The following is a 21,383-nucleotide window of genomic DNA, read 5'->3' on the forward strand; positions in this document are numbered from 1 at the left end:
AACCGAGATTGTTGTAGAGTCCGCGATAAGGTAGATCAAGTAGTAATGGAAGGAACTCGCTCTTGTGACAATTGCTATGTTTTAACAAATGAAACTACCTGTTTTATGTCAAAAGCAGACGAATCAAAACTGTGGCATCGACGTTTGGGACACATAAATTTCAGAGATATGGACAAAGTGATCAAACTTGATGCTGTTCGAGGGATACCAAAGCTTAAAGTAGAACAGGAAGGAGTTTGTGGTGCATGTGCTATTGGAAAACAAATCAGGGCTCCCCACAAAGCAGTAAAGATGATTACTACTGAGAGATGTCTAGAACTGGTTCATATAGACCTTATGGGACCAACTCAGATTGAAAGCATTGGAGGAAAGAAATACATTTTTGTGTGTGTGGAAGATTTCTCACGGTTCAGTTGGGTATATTTTCTAAGAGAAAAATCTGAGGCGTTTAATGCTTTCAAAACTCTGTGCATAAGAGTACAAAAAGAAAAGGACGAGCCCATTGTAAAAATCCAAAGGTTGAGAAGTGATCATAGAAAGGAGTTTGAGAACACCTTATATTCAAAATTCTGTTCAGAAAATGGGATAGCTCATGAATTCTCCGCTCCACGAACAGCACAACAGAATGGGATTGTGGAAAGGAAGAATCGAACCTTGCAAGAAATGGTGCCTGTCATACAGTCAATAGAGTCTATCTCAGACCCGGTACCTCTTAGACACCATACGAGATATGGAAAGGAAAGAAGCCAAACTTGAAGTACTTTCACGTGTTTGGAACCAAATGCTATATTCTAATTGATCGGGAACAAAGAGGAAAGTTCGAGCCCAAGAGTGATGAGGGAGTATTTCTTGGATACTCACCAAACAGTCAAGCTTATAGGGTCTACAACAAAAGAACTCAAACAGTCATGGAATCAGTAAATGTGGTTATTGATGACAACCCAGAAGAATCAGATGAAGCATCTTTGACTGATCCTGCGTCAGACACCCCTATCAGTGATCCGCCAAAAACATCTGACACAACCAAACTGTTTGACACACATGAATCGTCAGAAGAAGATAAAGGTAGTCCAAAAAAGGACAAATTGCTTTCTGATGGAGATGGAAAAAATAAGCCCACCAGAACTCAGAAAAATCATCCATGAGACAACATAATTGGTGATCCAACAGATGGAATGCACACCAAAAGTCGGATGAGAAGCAATCTGATAGAATTAGCTGGTTTCGTCTGCTACACCTCAAAAATAGAGCCAAAAAATGTGAAGGAAGCCTTGCAGGATGACTTATGGGTTAAGGCAATGCAAGAGGAACTACATCAGTTCGAAAGAAATCATGTGTGGGATCTGGTCCCAAGACCTGACAGTGTGAACAAAGTGGATGTTCAAAAACAAAACTGATGAAGCAGGTAACATTGCAAGAAACAAAGCTCGTTTAGTTTCTCAAGGGTATACTCAAATAGAAGGAGTTGACTATGATGAAACATTTGCTCCTGTTGCTAGATTGGAGTCAATCAGAATCTTACTAGTAATAGCATGCATTCTGGGCTTCACACTGTTTCAGATGGATGTCAAGACAACATTCTTGAATGGTTATTTGCATGAAGATATTTATGTGGCATAGCCTAAGGGATTTGAAGATCCAGTTCACCCAACTCATGTCTACAAACTTAGGAAAGCTCTCTATGGGCTCAAACAGGCCCCAAGGGCATGGTATGAACGACTGACGCAGTATCTGTTACATCATGGTTATGATCGAGGGAGTGTGGACAAAACGTTGTTTGTTAAGACCACTGAAAGTCATGTTACAATTGCTCAGATCTACGTAGACGATATTGTATTTGGGTCTCCATTAGACTTAACACCTCTTTCTGTTTCTGATTTTGAAAACATGGATGCCGCAAGGAAGGCGAAATGGGTGAAAGACATCCATGCGAAAGTGAGACAAAATATAGCAAGACGGAATGAACAAGTGGCTCGACGAGTCAACAAACGACGTCGGAAGGTTGTGTTCAACCCTGGAGATTGGGTTTGGGTGCATTTGAGGAAGAATCAATTTCCAGTTCAAAGGCGGAGCAAGCTGATGCCACGAGGAGATGGGCCTTTTCAAGTAGTCTCCCGGATTAACGATAACGCCTACAAGTTGGCCTTGCCAAGTGAGTATGGCGTCAGTACTTCTTTCAATGTTTCTGATCTTTCTCCGTTTAATGCAGACAAGGCAGATTCGTGGACGAATCCTTCAAAGGAGGGGGGAGATGTTGAGGATAACGATGATCCATTACGAGTCCTAGTAGATGGTCCAATGACAAGGGCAAAGGCTAAACAATTACAAGATGCCGTTGGAGGGCTGATTAGCGCTCAATGGGATATGGATCAATTTGATGAGGACAAGGAGCGGCCGGTTAATCTAATTGGGGTCCAGTTGGAGGGAAATTAATTGAATTGGGCTATGCTGATTACATGGATAGTAAATAAATTTATTGGACTATCCATTAGTATTCAAATAATGAGTAGCATATTATTTCTTTTATAATAAGTAGTCTAGTTATTTGTTTTTAGTTAGGCTTTAGTGCTATGTTTGAATTCAAACTATCCATGTCCTAGTCTTTAGGCAAGAGGCATGCTAGGGAGCTATATATAACACTCCTAATCTCTTTGTAAAGCACACACATCAGATTTTGAGAAATAGCAAACAAGAGCACTACTTGTGCCTTGCCTTGTTTTTGAGTTCTTCAAGACTTCCCGACTTATCAAGGACTGTTTTCTTCCTTGTGGCGTCTCTTTCTTCGTATCACCTTCAAACCAGGTGTGGGCGAATGCCAATCTTAGAAAACACCATAACCCTTCCCGCAACACAACCCAAATCCGTCTAACAGAACCACATCACAAACCAACCGAGACAATGACAGCTCCGTTCTACTAGAGACGTGAAAAAGCCCGAGGACCAAACGAGAATGCAAGGTTTCAAACTTCGTCTCCAGCCCGAGGATCACATCACAGATCATAAACTAGACATAGTGGTCGGGGTTCTATGCCACATCTGAACTGGAGAACTCAGATGCACAGGCTAAACTAACTAACAAAGCATAGGCCATAACTAATAGGTCTAATACCCAAATACAAATCAAGGCACGCAGGCCATCTCATCCAAGCTAGAACTACCTAAACTAAGTCCACGAATCCAACTAGCGCGATCCGAAGGTATTCGTCTATACCTGAAAGCCAAATAATATCTATTCAGCGAATGATGCTGGTAACCCACTTCAACGCGTTAAGTACAATATAGGTAGATATAAGAAACTCATTTTGAAACTGGAATACATATATACTTAAGAAACTCTAATTTAAATCTGAGAACAGACTCAGTTAAGCAACAGCAGACACATTTAATACAATTAGACTCAACCATAAAGATTCTAGCATGCGTCCTCGGGTCTCATGACCGCGCAATATCAATCATATCAATATCCAGTTATCATTACAGTCAAACAATCAACAATAAGACACGCATTGGTGTACACACATATGGTGGTGCCGCAGGACCATTCACATGACCCGAACCTTGAGTTCCATTGCCAGGGGGTCAGCGCATATAGTTCTGACATGGCCCTGCAGTACTTTAACTTGTACCACAGCACAAGGAGATTGATCGCAACCAATCAATGAACCACAGCTCTATATATATATATATATATATATATATATATATATATATATATATATATATATATATATATATATATATATATATATAACAGCCGATTGTTCTCAACCAATCCAACTGCCTGTATAGCCGACCGATCGCAACCGATCGGGTTAATACCTGGTGGTTCTCAACCCACCAGATAGTCATTATAGCCAATTGATCGCAACCAATTGGGGTATCATGCACAATCAACATAGAAGCCAAACAACATGCAACCCACATTGACACATAAGGAGGGGGAAATCATCGGGGAACACTTGTCCTAATATAACTCATACGTAACAAACCATATTAAACCTCTCATGACACTCCTACGGGATCATACACCTTCCTCCTAGGTCAACGGGATACCAATTCAACTAGCATGCAATACACAAGACTCTTTTATCCTAAGAACGGCACACGAAACATCAAACTAGACTCACATACGACAAACGGGGTACAACGGGACACAACAACACACAGGGAAACATCAAACGGGGAAAAACACCACGAACCACGCAGGGATTCCAGCGGGTAGGTGGCGGGTGGAGGACTACCCGCCAACCACCCGCCGCCGGCGGGCACTGTTCCAGCGGGTGGCCGAGCAGTCCTGATGCAGCCCAACATAACGAAGATCCATTAAGAGTACAAATTGAGCCAATCACAAGATCCAAGGCCCAAATCAGCTTTATTATTTGTGGTCATCATTATTTTAAATTGTTTAGAATTAAAGAGAAAACACTAGTTTGTATTTAGAAAGGATTCCTTAAATCCCTTTCTAAATAGAACTATATTTACTTGCTTTCTAGATTAGGTTTAGGACTCTTTTTCCCATTGTATTTAGGATTACAATGCTGCCCTATACCTATAAATAGGGCACATCCATATCAGTTTTTGGAGGCTTTAATTCAATAAAATTCTTAAGTTTTTTCTTTACACTTGTGTAAGAAACCTTATGGCTAATTGTGGACTCAATTAGTGGCTAGTCGTGGACTCGAATCAATCTTCCATTCTTCAACCTTAGATTTAGGTTCGTGAACTCGTTCTTGAATCGAAGGAAACTAGATCCGACTCTAGTTGATTGAAGATTGCATCATCGAGGTACTTGAAGCTACAATGGGAATCTTCCAAGTCTTTGAGGATTCGAGACAAAGGATTTCTCGTGAGGTTTAAGTACTTTGATCCATCTCTATCTTTAGTTTTGAGAGCATTCTTGGGACAATATTCCATCTTTATTTGAACCTTGGACTAGATTCATATCAATTTGGTATGCAGAGCCTAGGTTTATCTCATTATCATTAGAAATTTGGTTTCTTTGGTTCCCTAGGTTTATCTCGTTCTTATCTTACATACTGCTTTTTTTAGTGTTTTATTCATTAAAAAAAAACGAGTTAATTCCAGCAATGGTCCTCTGACTATTGCGATTTTCCAAAATTAGTCCTTGACTTTTAATTTGGACAAAAAAGACACTTGACTATTAGATTTGTTCCAACAATGGTCCTTCCGTTAAAAATCAGTTAAGTTGGTGTTAATTAGAGGGGTATTGTAGTCATTCCATCTTGGTGAATAACTTATCAACATAGTGACTCCAGTCCACAACCACGCATCCACTTCCCATGAAAATCTCCACACAAACGTAACCATAGCGCAGCTTCAATTCACCACCCTCTTCGATCCGCCATTTCCAAACCTCCTTCTTCTTCTTCTTCCTTGTTGCTTTTCCTGATCATCATCCCTCTAGTCCTACATTCTTGGCCTGACAGTAGTACGTACATACATACGTGACAGACAGACAGACAGTAAAAATTTAACGATATATAATTTCGATCTGATCTTCAATTCTCATCATCAGTACATACGTATCATATATGTATGTACATGAAAATTAATTAATTAATTACCAATTTCCTCATGTGCAGATTGTAGAATAGCTCAAGGTATTGCCGCTTTGCAAGTTTTTGCCCTGAGTGCGTCTCCCTCCAGCATCCATACATGGCTCCCATGTTCAAAACTTTGTTGGTATAAATCTTCCATGTAAAACTGCACACACACACACACACACACACATATATATATATATATATATATATATATATATATATATATATATATATATATATATATATATATATATATGTGTGTGTGTGTGTGTGTGTGTGTGTAATGATAAGATATGATTATGTGAATTCTATTATTAATTACCTACTAGCTAGCTATAGCTAATACTATACGTAATAGCTAGCTAGGTACGTACAATTCGTTTATGCGCTTGAGAGCTTCCAGGGAAATCTTATTCCAATATCTGCCATCTGACTTGTACTTGTCAAAGAAGTCAGCAATCTTATTGCTGGAGTCTTCACCATTGTAAGGATCAATGTGAAAGCCTGAGACACCATGAACAATTATCTCCGCAGGCCCTCCTTGATTGGTGGCGAAGGTGGGCAGTCCACAGTGCATTGCTTCAATCACCGTGAGCCCGAAAACTTCATCTAAAGCAGGCTGTACGAAATCCCCTTCTTCGTAACCATAGCGCAGCTTCAATTCACCACCCTCTTCGATCCGCCATGTCCACGCAATATCCCAGAACCAGGCGTGCCGTGGATGGAGTCAACAGTGATAAGTTATTCACCAAGATGGAATGACTACAATACCCCTCTAATTAACACCAACTTAACTGATCTTTGACGGAAGGACTATTGCTGGAACAAATCTAATAGTCAAGTGTCTTTTTTGTCCAAATTAAAAGTCAAGGACTAATTTTGGAAAATCGCAATAGTCGGAGGACCATTGCTGGAATTAACTCTTAAAAAAACCCCAAAAAAATTTTCCTTTGCATTCTTGATTATTTTCTTGAATCTTGATACATGTTCTTTAGTTTCTTGAAAACCTATCCCGAAAGAGTTTTCCCTTTTTCCTATCCAATATCAATGGTACCTCACACCTCCTAAGCACCATATTACCAAACACTCAGTCAAGAAAACAATCCCATCTCACCCTTACCTATATTCGAAGTGCATTTACGCGCAATCACGTCACAATCACACCCTGTCCAGATTTCCGCGTTCTGTGACTAGTTTCAAAGAATGACCTATATCTCGAGATCCACTGGTTAGTTTTATCTAAAATTTTGATATGTTGTATATCTCTTCTGGGGCGTTCGTTTTATATATTATACACTTGCTAATTCCATACTGTCATTGAGATATTGATCTTCAAAGTAAGGGCAGCGTTTCTGTTTTTCTTGGTGATTCTTGAAATTCTTGTTTCTATTTTGAAGGGGTTGTGCGGATCCTCTTGGTCCGAAATTTTTGTTGATATTTACAGTAGTTATTTGGAGGTTACTTATCAAAAAAATCAAAAAAAAAAATCAAGAAAGTTGAAAAAAAAAGAAGAGAGAAAGCAATAAAGAGGAAGAATAAGGTTGGGGAAAGAATCTGGTTGGTAGGAGAATTTTGGAGGGATAAGGAAGTGGAAAAGTATACGGTTGGAAGGAGTTCTTGATATATTCTTATTTGGTTGTGGTACACTTGCACCCCTATTACATTCTATTTGTGTCTATCTTTTGATATTGGTCCTGCATATCTTTCTGCCATATTTTTTTCTTTGCTTCCCTTTTTTTCTTTCAAATCTTGCTTAGTTTCTTTGCTTGTATTGTCCTTTTTCTTTGCTTCTTGCTCTCAATTTTATTACCTACCTCGCGATACACCTTACTCTCAAAGGCTTGTGAAGTTTTCCAATGTACGTTTTTTTGAACTTTGAGGTTGAATCCATATCAACTTCAATTCCGGACTAGAATTTTCTTTTTCGGAAAAAGGTTTGTGAGAGTATCTGCCACCTTGAGCGATACACATGTGGAGTGTGTGTTTGTAAGAGTGTGTAGTGCACCCCCAGAGCCATATAATCCACCTCTTACCTGCGAGCTGAGAATAGTGAGGGAGCGAGCCAACTTTTTGGTTTCACTAACGTGACTACTCACACATCTTCTTGTTTTTTAGATATTTTTTTTCCTCTACAGATGGCGGAACAAGTTCCAAACCTGCCCCAGACATTAGAACAAAAGATAGACAGGTTACTCGAACGAATGAATAATTTGGAGCAACGCTCACAGCAAGTGCAACCACCACACAATGATGAGCGACACCTGCCACCAGCAAGAAGAGTGGATCCTAGATGCCAAAGGATCTAGCAGCGTAATGCGGAGTTAGGAAACATTAAACATGAAATTCCTAACTTCACCTGTGAGAAAGGACCTCTGAATACATAGAATGGGAGAATGCTATTGAAACTCTTTTCTATTTAAAGCATTATTCTGATCTTACAAAAATTAGGCTAGTTTCTACATCTTTTAAGGGATATCCTTTATCTTGGTGGCGAAAAAGAAATAGAGAGAGAGAGAGAGAGTTGCTAATTTGATTCCCTATGAATCTTGGGTTTAAGTGAGGGAAGATATGCGCCTAATCTTTCGTCCTAAATCTTTTTTCTATGATCTCGAATGAAAATTGCAGGGAACGGTGCAAGGAAAAAAGTCAGTTGATGAGTACTACCAAACTATAAATATTTTGCTTAAACAGGGAGACATACATGAAGAAGAGACAAAAACTGTTGCTCGTTTCGTACATGGATTGAACATAGAAATTTGATGTGGAATGAGTATTCAGAGATATGACACCCTTTATGATGCCTTGTATGATTCACGTGAATCTGAGGTAAAAATAAAAGAGATGAAAATGTACAAGTCCAACAATGGTGCATCAAGATGGAACAACACTCGTTCAACCCCTCAAAGGTGTGATGAACATCTTTCTCTAAGAGATGATTCAGGAGAAAAAGGTAAGGAAAAGGTAAGTGAGGCAGTGAGGCCTCAACATGATAAAGAATTTATTTGTTATAGATGTAATGGGAGAGACCACATAGCTCGTGATTGCCCTAACAAGAGGGTAGTTAAGATAACAAAACAATCTGAAAATTTTGCTTCTTGTCTTCAATATAAGTCTGAGGATGAGGTTTGTGACCATTTTGAAACCCCCAATGAACATGTTGAGGGGGAACCATTCATACCTTTAGATTTTGATTCTAAAGATGCTGATAATGAGTCTAGTCATATTGTTGTTGTTAAGGAGGTTTTGAATGGTCACCCTATAAAAGAAGACGAGTCTCAAACTGAAAATATATTTTGTGCTAAAGGGTCAATTAGAGGGAATGTGTGTGCTATGGTAATAGATTCTAGAAGTTGCACAAATGTGGCTAGTGCAGCTATGGTTAAATTTGTTTAGCTACCTTTGCTTGATCACCTGAATCCTTATCGTTTGCAATTGTTAACTGATGCAGGAGAAGCTAGAGTAACCCAACAGGCTCTTATTCCTTTATCTATTAACAGTTACTCTGATGAAATCTTGTGTGATAATTTCCTAATGCAGGCTGCTCATATCTTGATAGGTAGACCATGGCAATTTGACAGAAAAATAAGTTCTGATGGAATGAGGAACACTTATGTGTTTCACATGAATGGGGTTACATATGTCTTGCCTCGTTTGTATCCTAAACAAGTAGAAGAAATTCAATTGACATTGATGCAAGCTATCAAACCAGCTTCAAAGAAGGAAGAAATCAAAGAGAGAAAAGTGGAACCTCCATGTTTGGAATTGCAATCACCACTCCAATCCTCTAACTCAGTTTGTAGCCAAACAAAGGGACCACAATTAGTGATACAATGGAAAGGACCAGCCCAAGGTGTCAAAGTGCAACCTCTCTTGGTAACTAAAAAGGAAAGTATGCAAGAGAAAATAAGGGGAGTAACTATTTACTCATTTTTATTTCAAAAGCATGCATTAAAATTCTCTAGATTTGTTTGTCATGTTTCTATTACTGACCTACTTGCTAGATGTGTTAGAAATTTGTTTGCCTCCATACATCCAAGATTCCATAATTTTGATTTTACTAAAACTTTATTTGATAGAGATAAGGAATCTGTAGGAAGTTATAAGGCACATTTGAAAACTTCTTATGTCAAATACTACTTGCTTAAGGGGTTTTGGTTCAAAGTCAACGAGATTGGCACTTTTCTTTGTTTTGGGCAATAGTTTAATTGTTGATTCACATAAAGGACACTTTGGTTTTCTAAAGAGTGATGATGTTTTGCAAGGATATTCTCATTGGCCAAAGAAGAAAAAAGATGTAGCATCTTATGTTCAGAATTGTGCTAGTTACCACCATAATACATCTAAATCATTACTTGATATTTCCATGAATTTTCTGTTTGATTTTACCTTAAGCTCTAGGAGGAAAGATTTTGTGCTTGTTGACAATTCAAACAAGATGCCTAAATTTAAAATGTCTCATTTTGTTGAATTATTATCATCCAGAATGTTTAAATTCCATGATGTGTCATTAGACTTAATTACCTTACTTGTTGATTGTAGGATGATGATTGGAGCGACTCGTGTCAAGCATCCCAAGAAAATGTTCCATGAGCGTGATAAAACAGAAAGTGAGCTTGCTACTTTGTCTTTCATTGAAGATTTGGATTCGATAACGAATCCTTTTCAAGAATGGGAGAATAATAGGAACCAGTACACATGGAATCCAGTAAGGGTAAACAGTGGGCTCATCACAAGGCTCATAACTACATCCTTAAAGCATCAATGGTGGAATAAACAAGAAAGCCCAATAAAAATTCCATTCGATAGAGGAAAGTATTATAAGTGGCCTGTTTCAAGTGATGTCACAGATCGAAGACAATGTTTAGAAGATTCGAGGTCGAATCATTTTTCAAGAAGGGGAGGATGATGCAGGCCAACATAATGAAGACCCATTAAGAGTACAAATTGGGCCAATCACAAGATCCAAGGCCCAAATCAGCTTTATTATTTGTGGTCATCATTATTTTAAATTGTTTAGAATTAAAGAGAAAACACTAGTTTGTATTTAGAAGGGATTCCTTAAATCCCTTTCTAAATAGGACTATATTTACTTGCTTTCTAGATTAGGTTTAGGACACTTTTTTCCATTTTATTTAGGATTACAATGCTGCACTATACCTATAAATAGGGCACATCCATATCAGTTTTTGGAGGCTTTAATTCAATAAAATTCTTAAGTTTTTTCTTTACACTTGTTTAAGAAACCTTATGGCTAATTGTGGACTCAATTAGTGGCTAGTCGTGGACTCGACTAGCAAATTGATTCGTGGACTCGAATCAATCTTCCTTTCTTCAACCTTAGATTTAGGTTCATGGACTCGTTCTTGAATCGAAGGAAACTAGATCCAACTTTAGTTGATTGAAGATTGCATCATCAAGGTACTTGAAGCAACAATGGGATTCTTCCAAGTCTTTGAGGATTCGAGACAAAGGGTTTCTCGTGAGGTTTAAGGTACTTTGATCCATCTCTATCTTTAGTTTTGAGAGTATTCTTGGGAGAATATTACATCTTTATTTGAACCTTGGACTAGATTCATATCAAGTCCACCGCCCGCCGGCTACCCGCTGGAACAGAAGCGGCGGGCATCGGGTGGTCAGTCCCCCACCTACCCCCCAGTGATACACAGACAACTTTATGGCCTCGGGATCCCTTGTGGAACCCGAAACCATGTCCAAACACGTTCAAACACATAATGACCACACCACGTATTTAATCAACGGGTTTAAACCAACAATCACACCATATACTTCCTAATATTATTCCTAAACATGCCAAGACTCAACACCCGATCATGCAAATTCCCACCCAAACATACCAAGAATAACATAATACGAAATCCACGTTTACTACCCTAGGGCTCTAGACATAATCAAAACACAAGATCATTCATATAACTTATCACAGTATCAAGAACATCAAGATTATCACATAAGCATCAAGATTAACAAATAAACATCAAGATCATCATATAAACACCATATAAACTCTAGGCAAAGCTCTATCAAGACTCAAGCACAAAATCATATATCAAAGGAGCCAATGAAGAAGATATAGCGAGGAAAATAGGTTTTGTTGAGACATGGGTTACCTCTTAGCCTTAATTAATCCTCCCTTGCTATTAAGGTTCTTCTCTAAGATTTCCATCCGATTGATCTCCCTAGGCTTGGTGGTGGGGAATCTCTTGGGAATAATTTCGTGTAATATAACTATGGGTGGTAAGAGTTCTAATTGCTTTCTAATCCCTTATTTATAGAATCAAGAATCCTAATCATAATCTGAATAGTAAAGGCCTACTTTCTTAAATAGATATATAGGTCTAGGATTTCTAATTAGAATCTGACTAGTAAAATGTTTACTCTCTTTATTCCTAATAGGCTTAAGACTCTAGTTTAGGCAAGGGTCCACGATCCATGGTAGACCACATTAATTAATTAAAGGGAATCCTAACCAAATTAAATCCTTTTTAATTATCATTAACGGAATTAATTGAATAATTAATCGGGGATTGAAGACCGTAACACCGGGTGTTACAATGTTGCACTCAACTTGTCTGGATGAAGCAAATGCTGCTAGATTATGGTCTCTCTCAAAACTCTATGATACTTTATTGTGACAATATCAGTGCAATAAACATTTCAAAGAATCCAGTTCAACACTCCAGAACCAATCAGAGATTTGGTCAAAGCAAAAGAGATAGAGTTGGAATATATTCAGACAGATAAGCAACTGGCAGACATACTGACTAAGCCTCTAGACGCAAATCGGTTTGAGATTCTCAGATCTGCTCTGGGGATCTGTAGGATGGATTGTTAAGACAGAATGATAAATCAGAAGAAGGGTTTTTGTTTTTCTCAGCCTCGAGTCAAAATTTCAATCTTTGACTTCCTAAATTAACCCTCTTCTGTTTTGTTAAGTAAATATCTTAACCTAACTTACCCAAATTAAATTGCCTTTTTCAAATTTCAAATCTTCCGTTTTATCCCTAAAAAGGAGATATACCATTGCATCAATCACTTCATAGCTGCATGCATCCTGCCAGCCGCATTAGTTATCGTTCCTCACACTTTGGATTATATCTTTCGTCTGATCGTTCTTAGTGAAAAAGAAATCCTCAACACAACTCTGTTCTCTGTAAACCATCTCTCAAATATCTCTACCTAGGGTTTTTCCACACCCTCTCCTTCAAATCACTCGCAGATATGGCTGATGCAGTGAAAAACATCATTATCAAGTTGGGAAGGAAAAATCACTCACCATAAAGTGCTCGGAAGCATGTGAATACGCTTCTCCAACTAGCAATGAAGAAGAAGCTAAAGTTGGACCCTGTTCTTCGAGACGAGATCCTTGTCACGGTGATATCTGACTACCCTGAGTTCTATGAAAACTGGTCAGACGATAATACAAGCAATCTTTTGGTGATGGCTTCTGAAGCAGATGATGATATAAGCCCAGCCTCTATTGACGAACCAGAAGACAGGAATCGTGCAGGGGCATTCCTCAAATTATTTGCACAAAGGGCTCTGGAATGGGAGGAAATTTCTCGGCAACGGGTAGAGGCACATCCTTTATATCTTCAAGCAGCCCAGGAGGAAGCTAAGCGCCGAATCGAGTTTCTACAAAACAGGTCAAATACTTCTGACACTCCTATTGAAATTTCTCCTGATACAGAACTCTTACTGTCTGCTAAGCCTATTGTATCTGATGATCCACCCCAGTTGCCCACTGTAAAATCTGAGTCTACAAAACCTGTTTTTGTGACTGAATCTGAGGGGATTGTTCCCAAGTCTAATGATATTGAAAAGTTGAGTCTAGTTGTGTATTCTTCAGATGTTGATCGTTCTGTGGTTTCTGTTAACCCTGAGTCTACTCTACCTGATAAGCCCTTTGTTGAGAAGTGTCCAGTTGAAAATCCACAAAAGGAGTCTGTTGTGACTATTGCTGAACAGCCAGAAAGCCCCCGTTCTTATGAGTCAATTGATGGTGTCGCTATCTATACATCTTCCAATCTGGCAGAGAGCCTAGACCATATTCGCCACTTTGCGGGATTACCCTCTGCTTCAATACCTAAGCCATACAAAGTAATACGTCCGACACATGATCGTTCCATTCCAACAGACAGTGATGATGAAAGAATTCTGGCTGAAGTCTACGGTTCAAAAGCTCCATCCTCTGACCCAATTGGATCTTTAACAGTGGAAGAGACAGCACACCCAGATTCCACATCCTTCAAAATCAGAGAAGTCACCAAGCTTCTAGCATCCTCTACTGTCCACGGGTTGAGACCAGCAATTCTGTATCTCCGAGTCCTACAAAGAGCTCACCTGTCAGCGAAAGGCGAAAGTCCATAAGGAAAGGAGTTCCAGAGAAAGCTGCTATGGATGCTGGTGATTAACCTACAGAATCTACTCAACCAGAGAAGAAATGAAGGTCGGCTGATTCTGAGAAGGCTGAAAGTGATCCGCCGGTCAGACTAGCTTTTAAGACCCTGAGATCTTCTGTTAAAAATAAAGCTCCTACAGTTGTGCTGTCAACAGCAAGCAGAAAAATGAAAGTTGCTTCAAAGCCGAGAGGAAGGAGTGTTACTCCTGATGTGCAGAATGTTTCTGAATGTCCTGATACTTCTGTTTACAAACCACAGTTTGTCTCTGAAACTGCTCAAGGCAAGTGGTCTACAATGGTGAGACGTGAGCTGATCGTACAGAGATCGGTGGATGAGAATCAATTGAATTCAGTCTGTGATGTATTGCCTTTTCTGAGTGAGGTTGGTCTGCTGAAGACAGTGACATCCATTTGTCCTTACTCAAAGTTGCTGACTTACGAATTCTACTGCAACCTAAATGAGGAGATTGATAATCTTACTAGTGAGAAGTGCCAGCAAATCTTCATCAGGGGTAAGTGGTATGTGTTCGGACCAGACATGATTAATCAGTACTATGGGTTGAAAACAATTGAAGAAGAAGAAATTTCTGACTGGGATTTGGTTGTGAAGACCCTCACTGGAGGACTGGCACCTGTATGGCCAACTGGTGATAATGATACATTGTCCAGCTCTCAATTTACCTGCAAGTTTGTTATTCTACACCGGATTGCTTTGCACAACTAGCTTCCATCAGCACATTTTCATACAATCGGAAAGACTCTAGCTGCTCTTCTGTTTCGAGTTGGCACCAAGGTGACCATTGATTTAGGGAGATGGATCTTCTATCATATTCTCACATTGATACATCCCAGGGAACAGAAGGTAAGACTCCCGTATCCTAATCTCACCTTTGGTGTGTTAACATCCCAGGGTTTGATTCCGATGCAAGTGAGATCATTGCTCCTTCTCTGCTGTATACTGTGGATCCACGCCTTTTGACTGGAAAACATATCCGGGATGTTACGCCTGTTGATGCTCCGCATACTTCTGAGGCTGATACTGCTGTTGAGGATACCCCATATTCTCGAGATGTGCAGTTGTCCCTGCAACTGAAGGCTTGTGTGTTTGAGCTGGAGACTGTGAGAAATATTATCTCAAATCAGCTCAATGCGGCCCGCACTGAACTTGCAACTATTCTATTTGGAATGAGTTTGACTGAGTCTGCTGCTGGTGAAAATGTGAAGACTGACAGTGAAGGTCCCTCTAATGCTTAACGTGTCCTTTGTCTATCTTTGGCAAAAAGGGGGAGTGCTATAACTCTGGGGGAGTTTTTGTGATTATGATGGTGTTTTGTGGTTGGTTGAAGTACCTTCTGGCCCTGACTAGGCGTGTTTTTGTGAAGAATTGGTCTGCTCTATGTTTTTATCCAGCACAGGTTGTGTGCTGATGACTTTATGGCTTGTAAATCAAACAATATTTCCTTTGCTAACTGTTACCAGTATTTTTTTTATTATGCACTTCTCTATCTTTAGCTAAGATGTTTTATCCTTAGTTGAGTTGTTTTGCCAAATAATAGCCAAAGGGGGAATTTGTTAGTGTTTTATTTTTGGAAGAAAAACCCCAACATATAATTGGCAATATTATTATGGCAAATTAAGATAGGGTTTAGCTTGGTGTCTGTTTGTCCTTAAAGAAGACTGACTGATCAGTACAATCAACAGACGCACTGCTAGATCAAGCCACTGAAGATCTGATAAAGGAAAGTTTTCTAAAAAGCTGGGACGCGGTTATGAGATGACAGTTTTGGAAAGAATATCAGCGGATCAGCGTGAAAGGTATGGACCGAATCTTAAAGATTTCTTTCTTCACAAAAAGTCCTACCATCTAAAATCAGAGATATATTTGGAGAGTGTCCAAATCAAAGAAGTATATATATCCTCATTCGTTCAAGAATTAGGGTTGCATTTATTGAGGCCGCAACACTCTATACTAAACAAAATACACATCTCTGGTTGTCATGCCTCTTCTCAAGACAATAAGTTCTTGGTGATTATGAAGAAGAACTTGAGAAGTATCAACGTTGCTTAAACGATAGGACGCGAAGATCACTCAGTTGTGGGAACAACGTGGGACTGCGTCATTGAAGCGGACTGCATCAGAGTTAGCTCTCCAATTGAAGGGATTTCATTGGAGTTCTGCATGCGTGGCTCTCCGACTTCAACAATCCACTAAACCTTTGTAGACTGGGTACTGACCTTGTGTGGGGCACTTGGGTGAGATTGTTTTTTTCTCTACCTTTATACATTGGATTATGAGTTAGTGGGTTGGACGCCTCGGTGATCGTCCCCCAGATGTAGATACACACTGTATCGAACTAGGTAAACAAACATATGTGTTGATTTACTTTCTGCCTTACTCTTCCGCTTTTCAATTTATCTGCTATTTTATCTGGATGACTGATCAATTGAGCGTCTGAGTCAATCAGTCTAGTATTCTGGTTGCTAGAAACTAAAACAATATCGATATACTGAGAATATGCAAAATTACAGATTTAAACTAGAGTCTCGTAAGTATATATGTATTCCAGTTTCAAAATGAGTTTCTTATATCTACCTATATTGTACTTAACACGTTGGAGTGGGTTACCAGCATTATTCGCTGACGGTTATTATACCGAATGTTTTTCAAGTGATGAGCATTAGCTACAGAGCGCGTTAGTCAGAACCTAGGACTTAGCTTAAATAGCCTTAACACAGTAGTTGGCCTGCGTGCCATGGATTGTATTTGAATATTGATTTACGGATTAATTATGCTTGGTTAGTTTAGCCTGTGCACCTAGGTTCTCAAACCTAGGTGTGGCATAGCACCCCGACTCTTATGGATAGCTTTATGCTTTGTTTGGGATTTAATTGTTAGATTCGCCTTTATTTTATAAGTTTTTAAATATCTCAAAATTTAGGGGTGTTACAGTTTGTATCAGAGCCTAAGTTCGACCCCAGGACAATGCCTTTAGGATAAGACTTTAAAGACGTTAGGCTTGAATTCTAAGTGTTTAAGATCTTTAGGAAGGGACTTTAGGACTTTAGGTTTAAACTCTAGGTGTTACATAGGATCTTGGATACTTAGGACGCGCAGTGTCATTGTCCACTTAACTTCTCCTCACTCTATTCTGTGCTTAGCTTAGGAATTCCCCATAATTATAGCATCAGAGTAAGGATGCGAAGCTCAAACTTACCATTACGATCGATGTTGGTCCTGTAGACACCAGGATGGCACCGACAAGAAATCAGTCAAGGACCCCTGAACCCTCTGCCCACGAATCATTAATTCAGAACCTGCAGCAACTGACTCAGGTCGCCCAGTCACTGAGCAACGCCATCCTCCATAACAACAACCGACAACCGTCGCCGAATGGGAACTCGGATATAGCTCGCAAAGTCTCGAGCCATCGCCCGCCTATCTTCTCCGGGGAAGAAGATCCCACGACCTTCGAGGAATGGATCCGGACATCCGACAAGATCTTCGAGGTAGTATGTAACACCCCTAATTTTTGATATATTTTAAAACCTATAAATAAAGGCGAATCTATTATTATTTCCCAAACAGAGCATAGCTAAACATAGTAGTCGGGGTGCTATGCCACATCTGAGGTAGAGAACTCAGATACACAGGCTAAACTAACTAACAAAGGATAAATCACAACTAATACTCAAATACAAATCAAGGCACGAGACCATCTAATCAAGGCTAGAACAATCTAAACTAAGTCCACGAATTCAACTAGCGCGCTTCGAAGCTACTCAATTGTCCCTGAAAACATTCGGTGTAACAACCGTCAGCGAATAATGCTGGTAACCCACTCCAACGCGTTAAGTACAATATAGGTAGATATAAGAAACTCATTTTGAAACTGGATACATATATACCTACGAGACTCTAGTTTGAAACTGGATACATAACCCACTCCAACGCGTTAAGTACAATATAGGTAGATCCAAGATCGTAGAGTTTAGCTGTGGCTTCGCATTTCACGCGATCGATGGTATCCTTTAAAAAATGAGACGTGGTCAGCGTTGTTTACCAAAGTCAACCTTTTGAGACCATCCATGGTTCCCTACCAAAGGATTCACACTTGTGATATGAACCTAGTCCAAGGTTCAAATAATATGGAGTATTGTCCCAAGATTGCTCTCAAAGTAAAGATAGAGATGGATCATAATACCTTAAACCTCACGAGAAACCCTTTGTCTCGAATCCTCAAAGACTTGGAAGAATCCCATTGTAGCTTCAAGTACCTCGATGATGCAATCTTCAATCAACTAGAGTCGGATCTAGTTTCCTTCGATTCAAGAATGAGTCCACGAACCTAAATCTAAGGTTGAAGAAATGAAGATTGATTCGAGTCCACGAATCAATTTGCTAGTCGAGTCCACGACTAGCCACTAATTGAGTCCACAATTAGCCATAAGGTTTCTTACACAAGTGTAAAGAAAAACATAAGAATTTTATTAAATTGAAGCCCTCTCAAAACTGATATGGATGTGCCCTATTTATAAGTATAGGGAAGCATTGTAATCCTAAATACAATGGTAAAAAGAGTCCTAAACCTAATCTAGAAAGCAAGTAAATATAGTCCTATTTAGAAAGGGATTTAAGGAATCCTTTTCTAAATACAAAAAGAGTCCTAAACCTAATCTAGAAAGCAAGTAAATATAGTCCTATTTAGAAAGGGATTTAAGAAATCCTTTCTAAATACAAACTAGTGTTTTCTCTTTAATTCCAAACAATTTAAAATAATGATGACCACAAATAATAAAGCTGATTTGGGCCTTGGATCTTGTGATTGGCCCAATTTGTACTCTTAATGGATCTTCATTATGTTGGGCTGCATCATCTTCCCCTTCTTGAAAAATGATTCGACCTCGAATCTTCTAAACATTGTCTTCGATCTGTGACATCACTTGAAACGGGCCACCTATAATACTTTCCTCTATCGAATGGAATTTTTATTGGACTTTCTTGTTTCTTCCACCAATGATGCTCTAAGGTCGTAGTTATGGGCCTTGTGATGAGCCCACTATAGGCTCTTATTGGATTCCATGTGTGCTGGTTCCTATTATTCTCCCATTCTTGAAAAGGGTTCGTCCTCGAATCCAAATCTCCAATGAAAGACAAATTAGCAAGCTCACTTTGTGTTTTATCACGCTCATGGAACTTTTTCTTGGGATGCTTGACACGAGTCGCTCCAATCTTCATCCTACAATCAACAAGTAAGGCAATTAAGTTTAATGACACATCGTGGAATTTAAACATTCTGGATAGTAATAGTTCAACAAAATTAGACATATTAAATTTAGCCATCTTGTTTGAATTGTCAACAAGCACAAAATCTTTCTTGCAAGAGCTTAAGGTTAAACCAAACACAAAGTCCATGGAAATATCAAGTAATGATTTAGATGTATTGTGGTGGTAAGTAGCACAATTATGAACATAAAATTCTACATCTGTTTTCTTCTTTGGCCAACGAAAATATCCATGCAAAACATCATCACTCTTTTGAAAACCAAATTGTCCCTTATGTGAATCAACAATTAAAGCATTGCCCAAAACAAAGCAAAAAGTTCCAATTCCATTGACTTTGAACCAAAACCACTTGAGCAAGTAGTATTTGGCATAAGAAGTTTTCAAATGTGCCTTATAACTTCCTAGTGATTCCTTATCTCTATCAAATAAAGTTTTAGTAAAATCAAAGTTAAGAAATCTTGGATGTATGGATGCAAACAAATTTCTAACACATCTAGCAAGTAGGTCATTAATAGAAACATGGCAAAGAAATCTAGAGAATATTAATGCATGCTTTTGAAATAAAAGTGAGTAGAAAGTGACTCCCCTTCCTTTCTCTTGCATATTATCCTTTTTAGTTACCAAGAGAGGTTGCAATTTGACACCTTGGGCTGGTTCTTTCCACTGTATCACTGATTGTGGTCCCTTTGTTGGGCTACAAACTGAGTTAGAGGATTGGAGTGGTGATTGCAATTCCAAACATGGAAGTTCCACTTTTCTCTCTTTGCTCTCTTCCTTCTTTGAGGCTGGTTTGAGGTATTTTCATACCAAATTTCTAATGATAATGAGATAAACCTAGGCTCTGAATATCAAATTGATAACGATAATGAGATAAACCTAGGCTCTGATACCAAATTGATATGAACCTAGTCCAAGGTTCAAATAATATGGAGTATTGTCTCAAGATTGCTCTCAAAGTAAAGATAGAGATGGATCAAAATACCTTAAACCTCACGAGAAACCCTTTGTCTCAAATCCTCAAAGACTTGGAAGAATCTCATTGTAGCTTCAAGTACCTCGATGATGCAATCTTCAATCAACTAGAGTCGGATCTAGTTTCCTTCGATTCAAGAACGAGTCCACGAACCTAAATCTAAGGTTGAAGAAAGGAAGATTGATTCGAGTCCACGAATCAATTTGCTAGTCGAGTCCACGACTAGCCACTAATTGAGTCAACAATTAGCCATAAGGTTTCTTACACAAGTGTAAAGAAAAACTTAAGAATTTTATTAAATTGAAGCCCTCTCAAAACTGATATGGATGTGCCCTATTTATAGGTATAGGCAGCACTGTAATCCTAAATACAATGGGAAAAAGAGTCCTAAACCTAATCTAGAAAGCAAGTAAAAGTAGTCCTATTTAGAAAGGGATTTAAGGAATCCTTTTCTAAATACAAAAAGAGTCCTAAACCTAATATAGAAAGCAAGTAAATATAGTCCTATTTAGAAAGGGATTTAAGGAATCCTTTCTAAATACAAACTAATGTTTTCTCTTTAATTCCAAACAATTTAAAATAATGATGACCACAAAGAATAAAGCTGATTTGGGCCTTGGATCTTGTGATTGGCCCAATTTGTACTCTTAATGGATCTTCATTATGTTGGGCCGCATCATCTTGTCCCAAATTGCTCCGTAGGTCGGATCTCGTTCACAGCAACAACCCTGCAACCTTCATATGGGAGTCGATTATGACCCAACTTTGTCTTTCCTTGTCTTGGTTAACGGCAAGCCCTCTGGTTCATCTTGAAATCTAGCTCGTCGTCTGTTCCCCGTTTAATCTTCTAGTGATCGCAACGCTTAGGGGCGTCTTTCTCTTTCTTGGAATGCATTTGTTCGACTGCCCTTGTCATCGCATGAAGTTTGGCGTCCTTAGGTGTCGCACGTACTTGCTACGGTCCCTTGTAAAGCCATCAAGGCTTTTGTGTAAAGATAAGATCTTCACTGCAGCGGTGCTTAGTGCATGGCACTTTCCACACATTCGTAACTTCCGCCTAATCCGCCGATCCCTACTTAGCGACCATCTTAATATCGAATCAACGAACACCAATTCTCACGTCTTCGGGCAGAGCAAGGGTTT

At 39.0% G+C, this 21,383-nt stretch overlaps 1 protein-coding gene across 1 annotated transcript; it reads right to left on the minus strand.

Annotated features, from left to right (window-relative positions):
- Window positions 1-5,922: 5,922 nt before the first annotated feature.
- On the minus strand, window positions 5,923-12,829 carry LOC109170894 (sucrose synthase 7-like). The gene is made up of 4 exons (XM_019320032.1): window positions 12,779-12,829; window positions 12,541-12,636; window positions 12,344-12,398; window positions 5,923-6,236 (listed from the first exon to the last, which is right to left on the minus strand). The coding sequence occupies exons 1-4, from the start codon at window positions 12,827-12,829 to the stop codon at window positions 5,923-5,925; spliced, it is 516 nt and encodes a 171-aa protein (XP_019175577.1).
- Between the last annotated feature and the right edge of the window lie 8,554 nt (window positions 12,830-21,383).

Source organism: Ipomoea nil, unplaced genomic scaffold (assembly GCF_001879475.1).
Source record: "Ipomoea nil cultivar Tokyo-kokei standard unplaced genomic scaffold, Asagao_1.1 scaffold3377, whole genome shotgun sequence".
Classification (NCBI taxonomy): Eukaryota; Viridiplantae; Streptophyta; class Magnoliopsida; order Solanales; family Convolvulaceae; genus Ipomoea; species Ipomoea nil.

What these genes read in the sequence shown, in the direction of transcription:
- LOC109170894 (XM_019320032.1), bottom strand. Translation starts at nt 12,829, where the DNA reads ATGATGTTTTTCACTGCATCAGCCATATCTGCGAGTGATTTGAAGGAG. An exon ending in CGAGTGATTTGAAGGAGAGG is followed by an intron (nt 12,637 to 12,778) that starts GTGTGGAAAAAC and finishes TGCGGCTGGCAG; the next exon opens with GATGCATGCAGCTATGAAGT. An exon ending in TGCGTCTAGAGGCTTAGTCA is followed by an intron (nt 6,237 to 12,343) that starts GTATGTCTGCCA and finishes GGCGGATCGAAG; the next exon opens with AGGGTGGTGAATTGAAGCTG.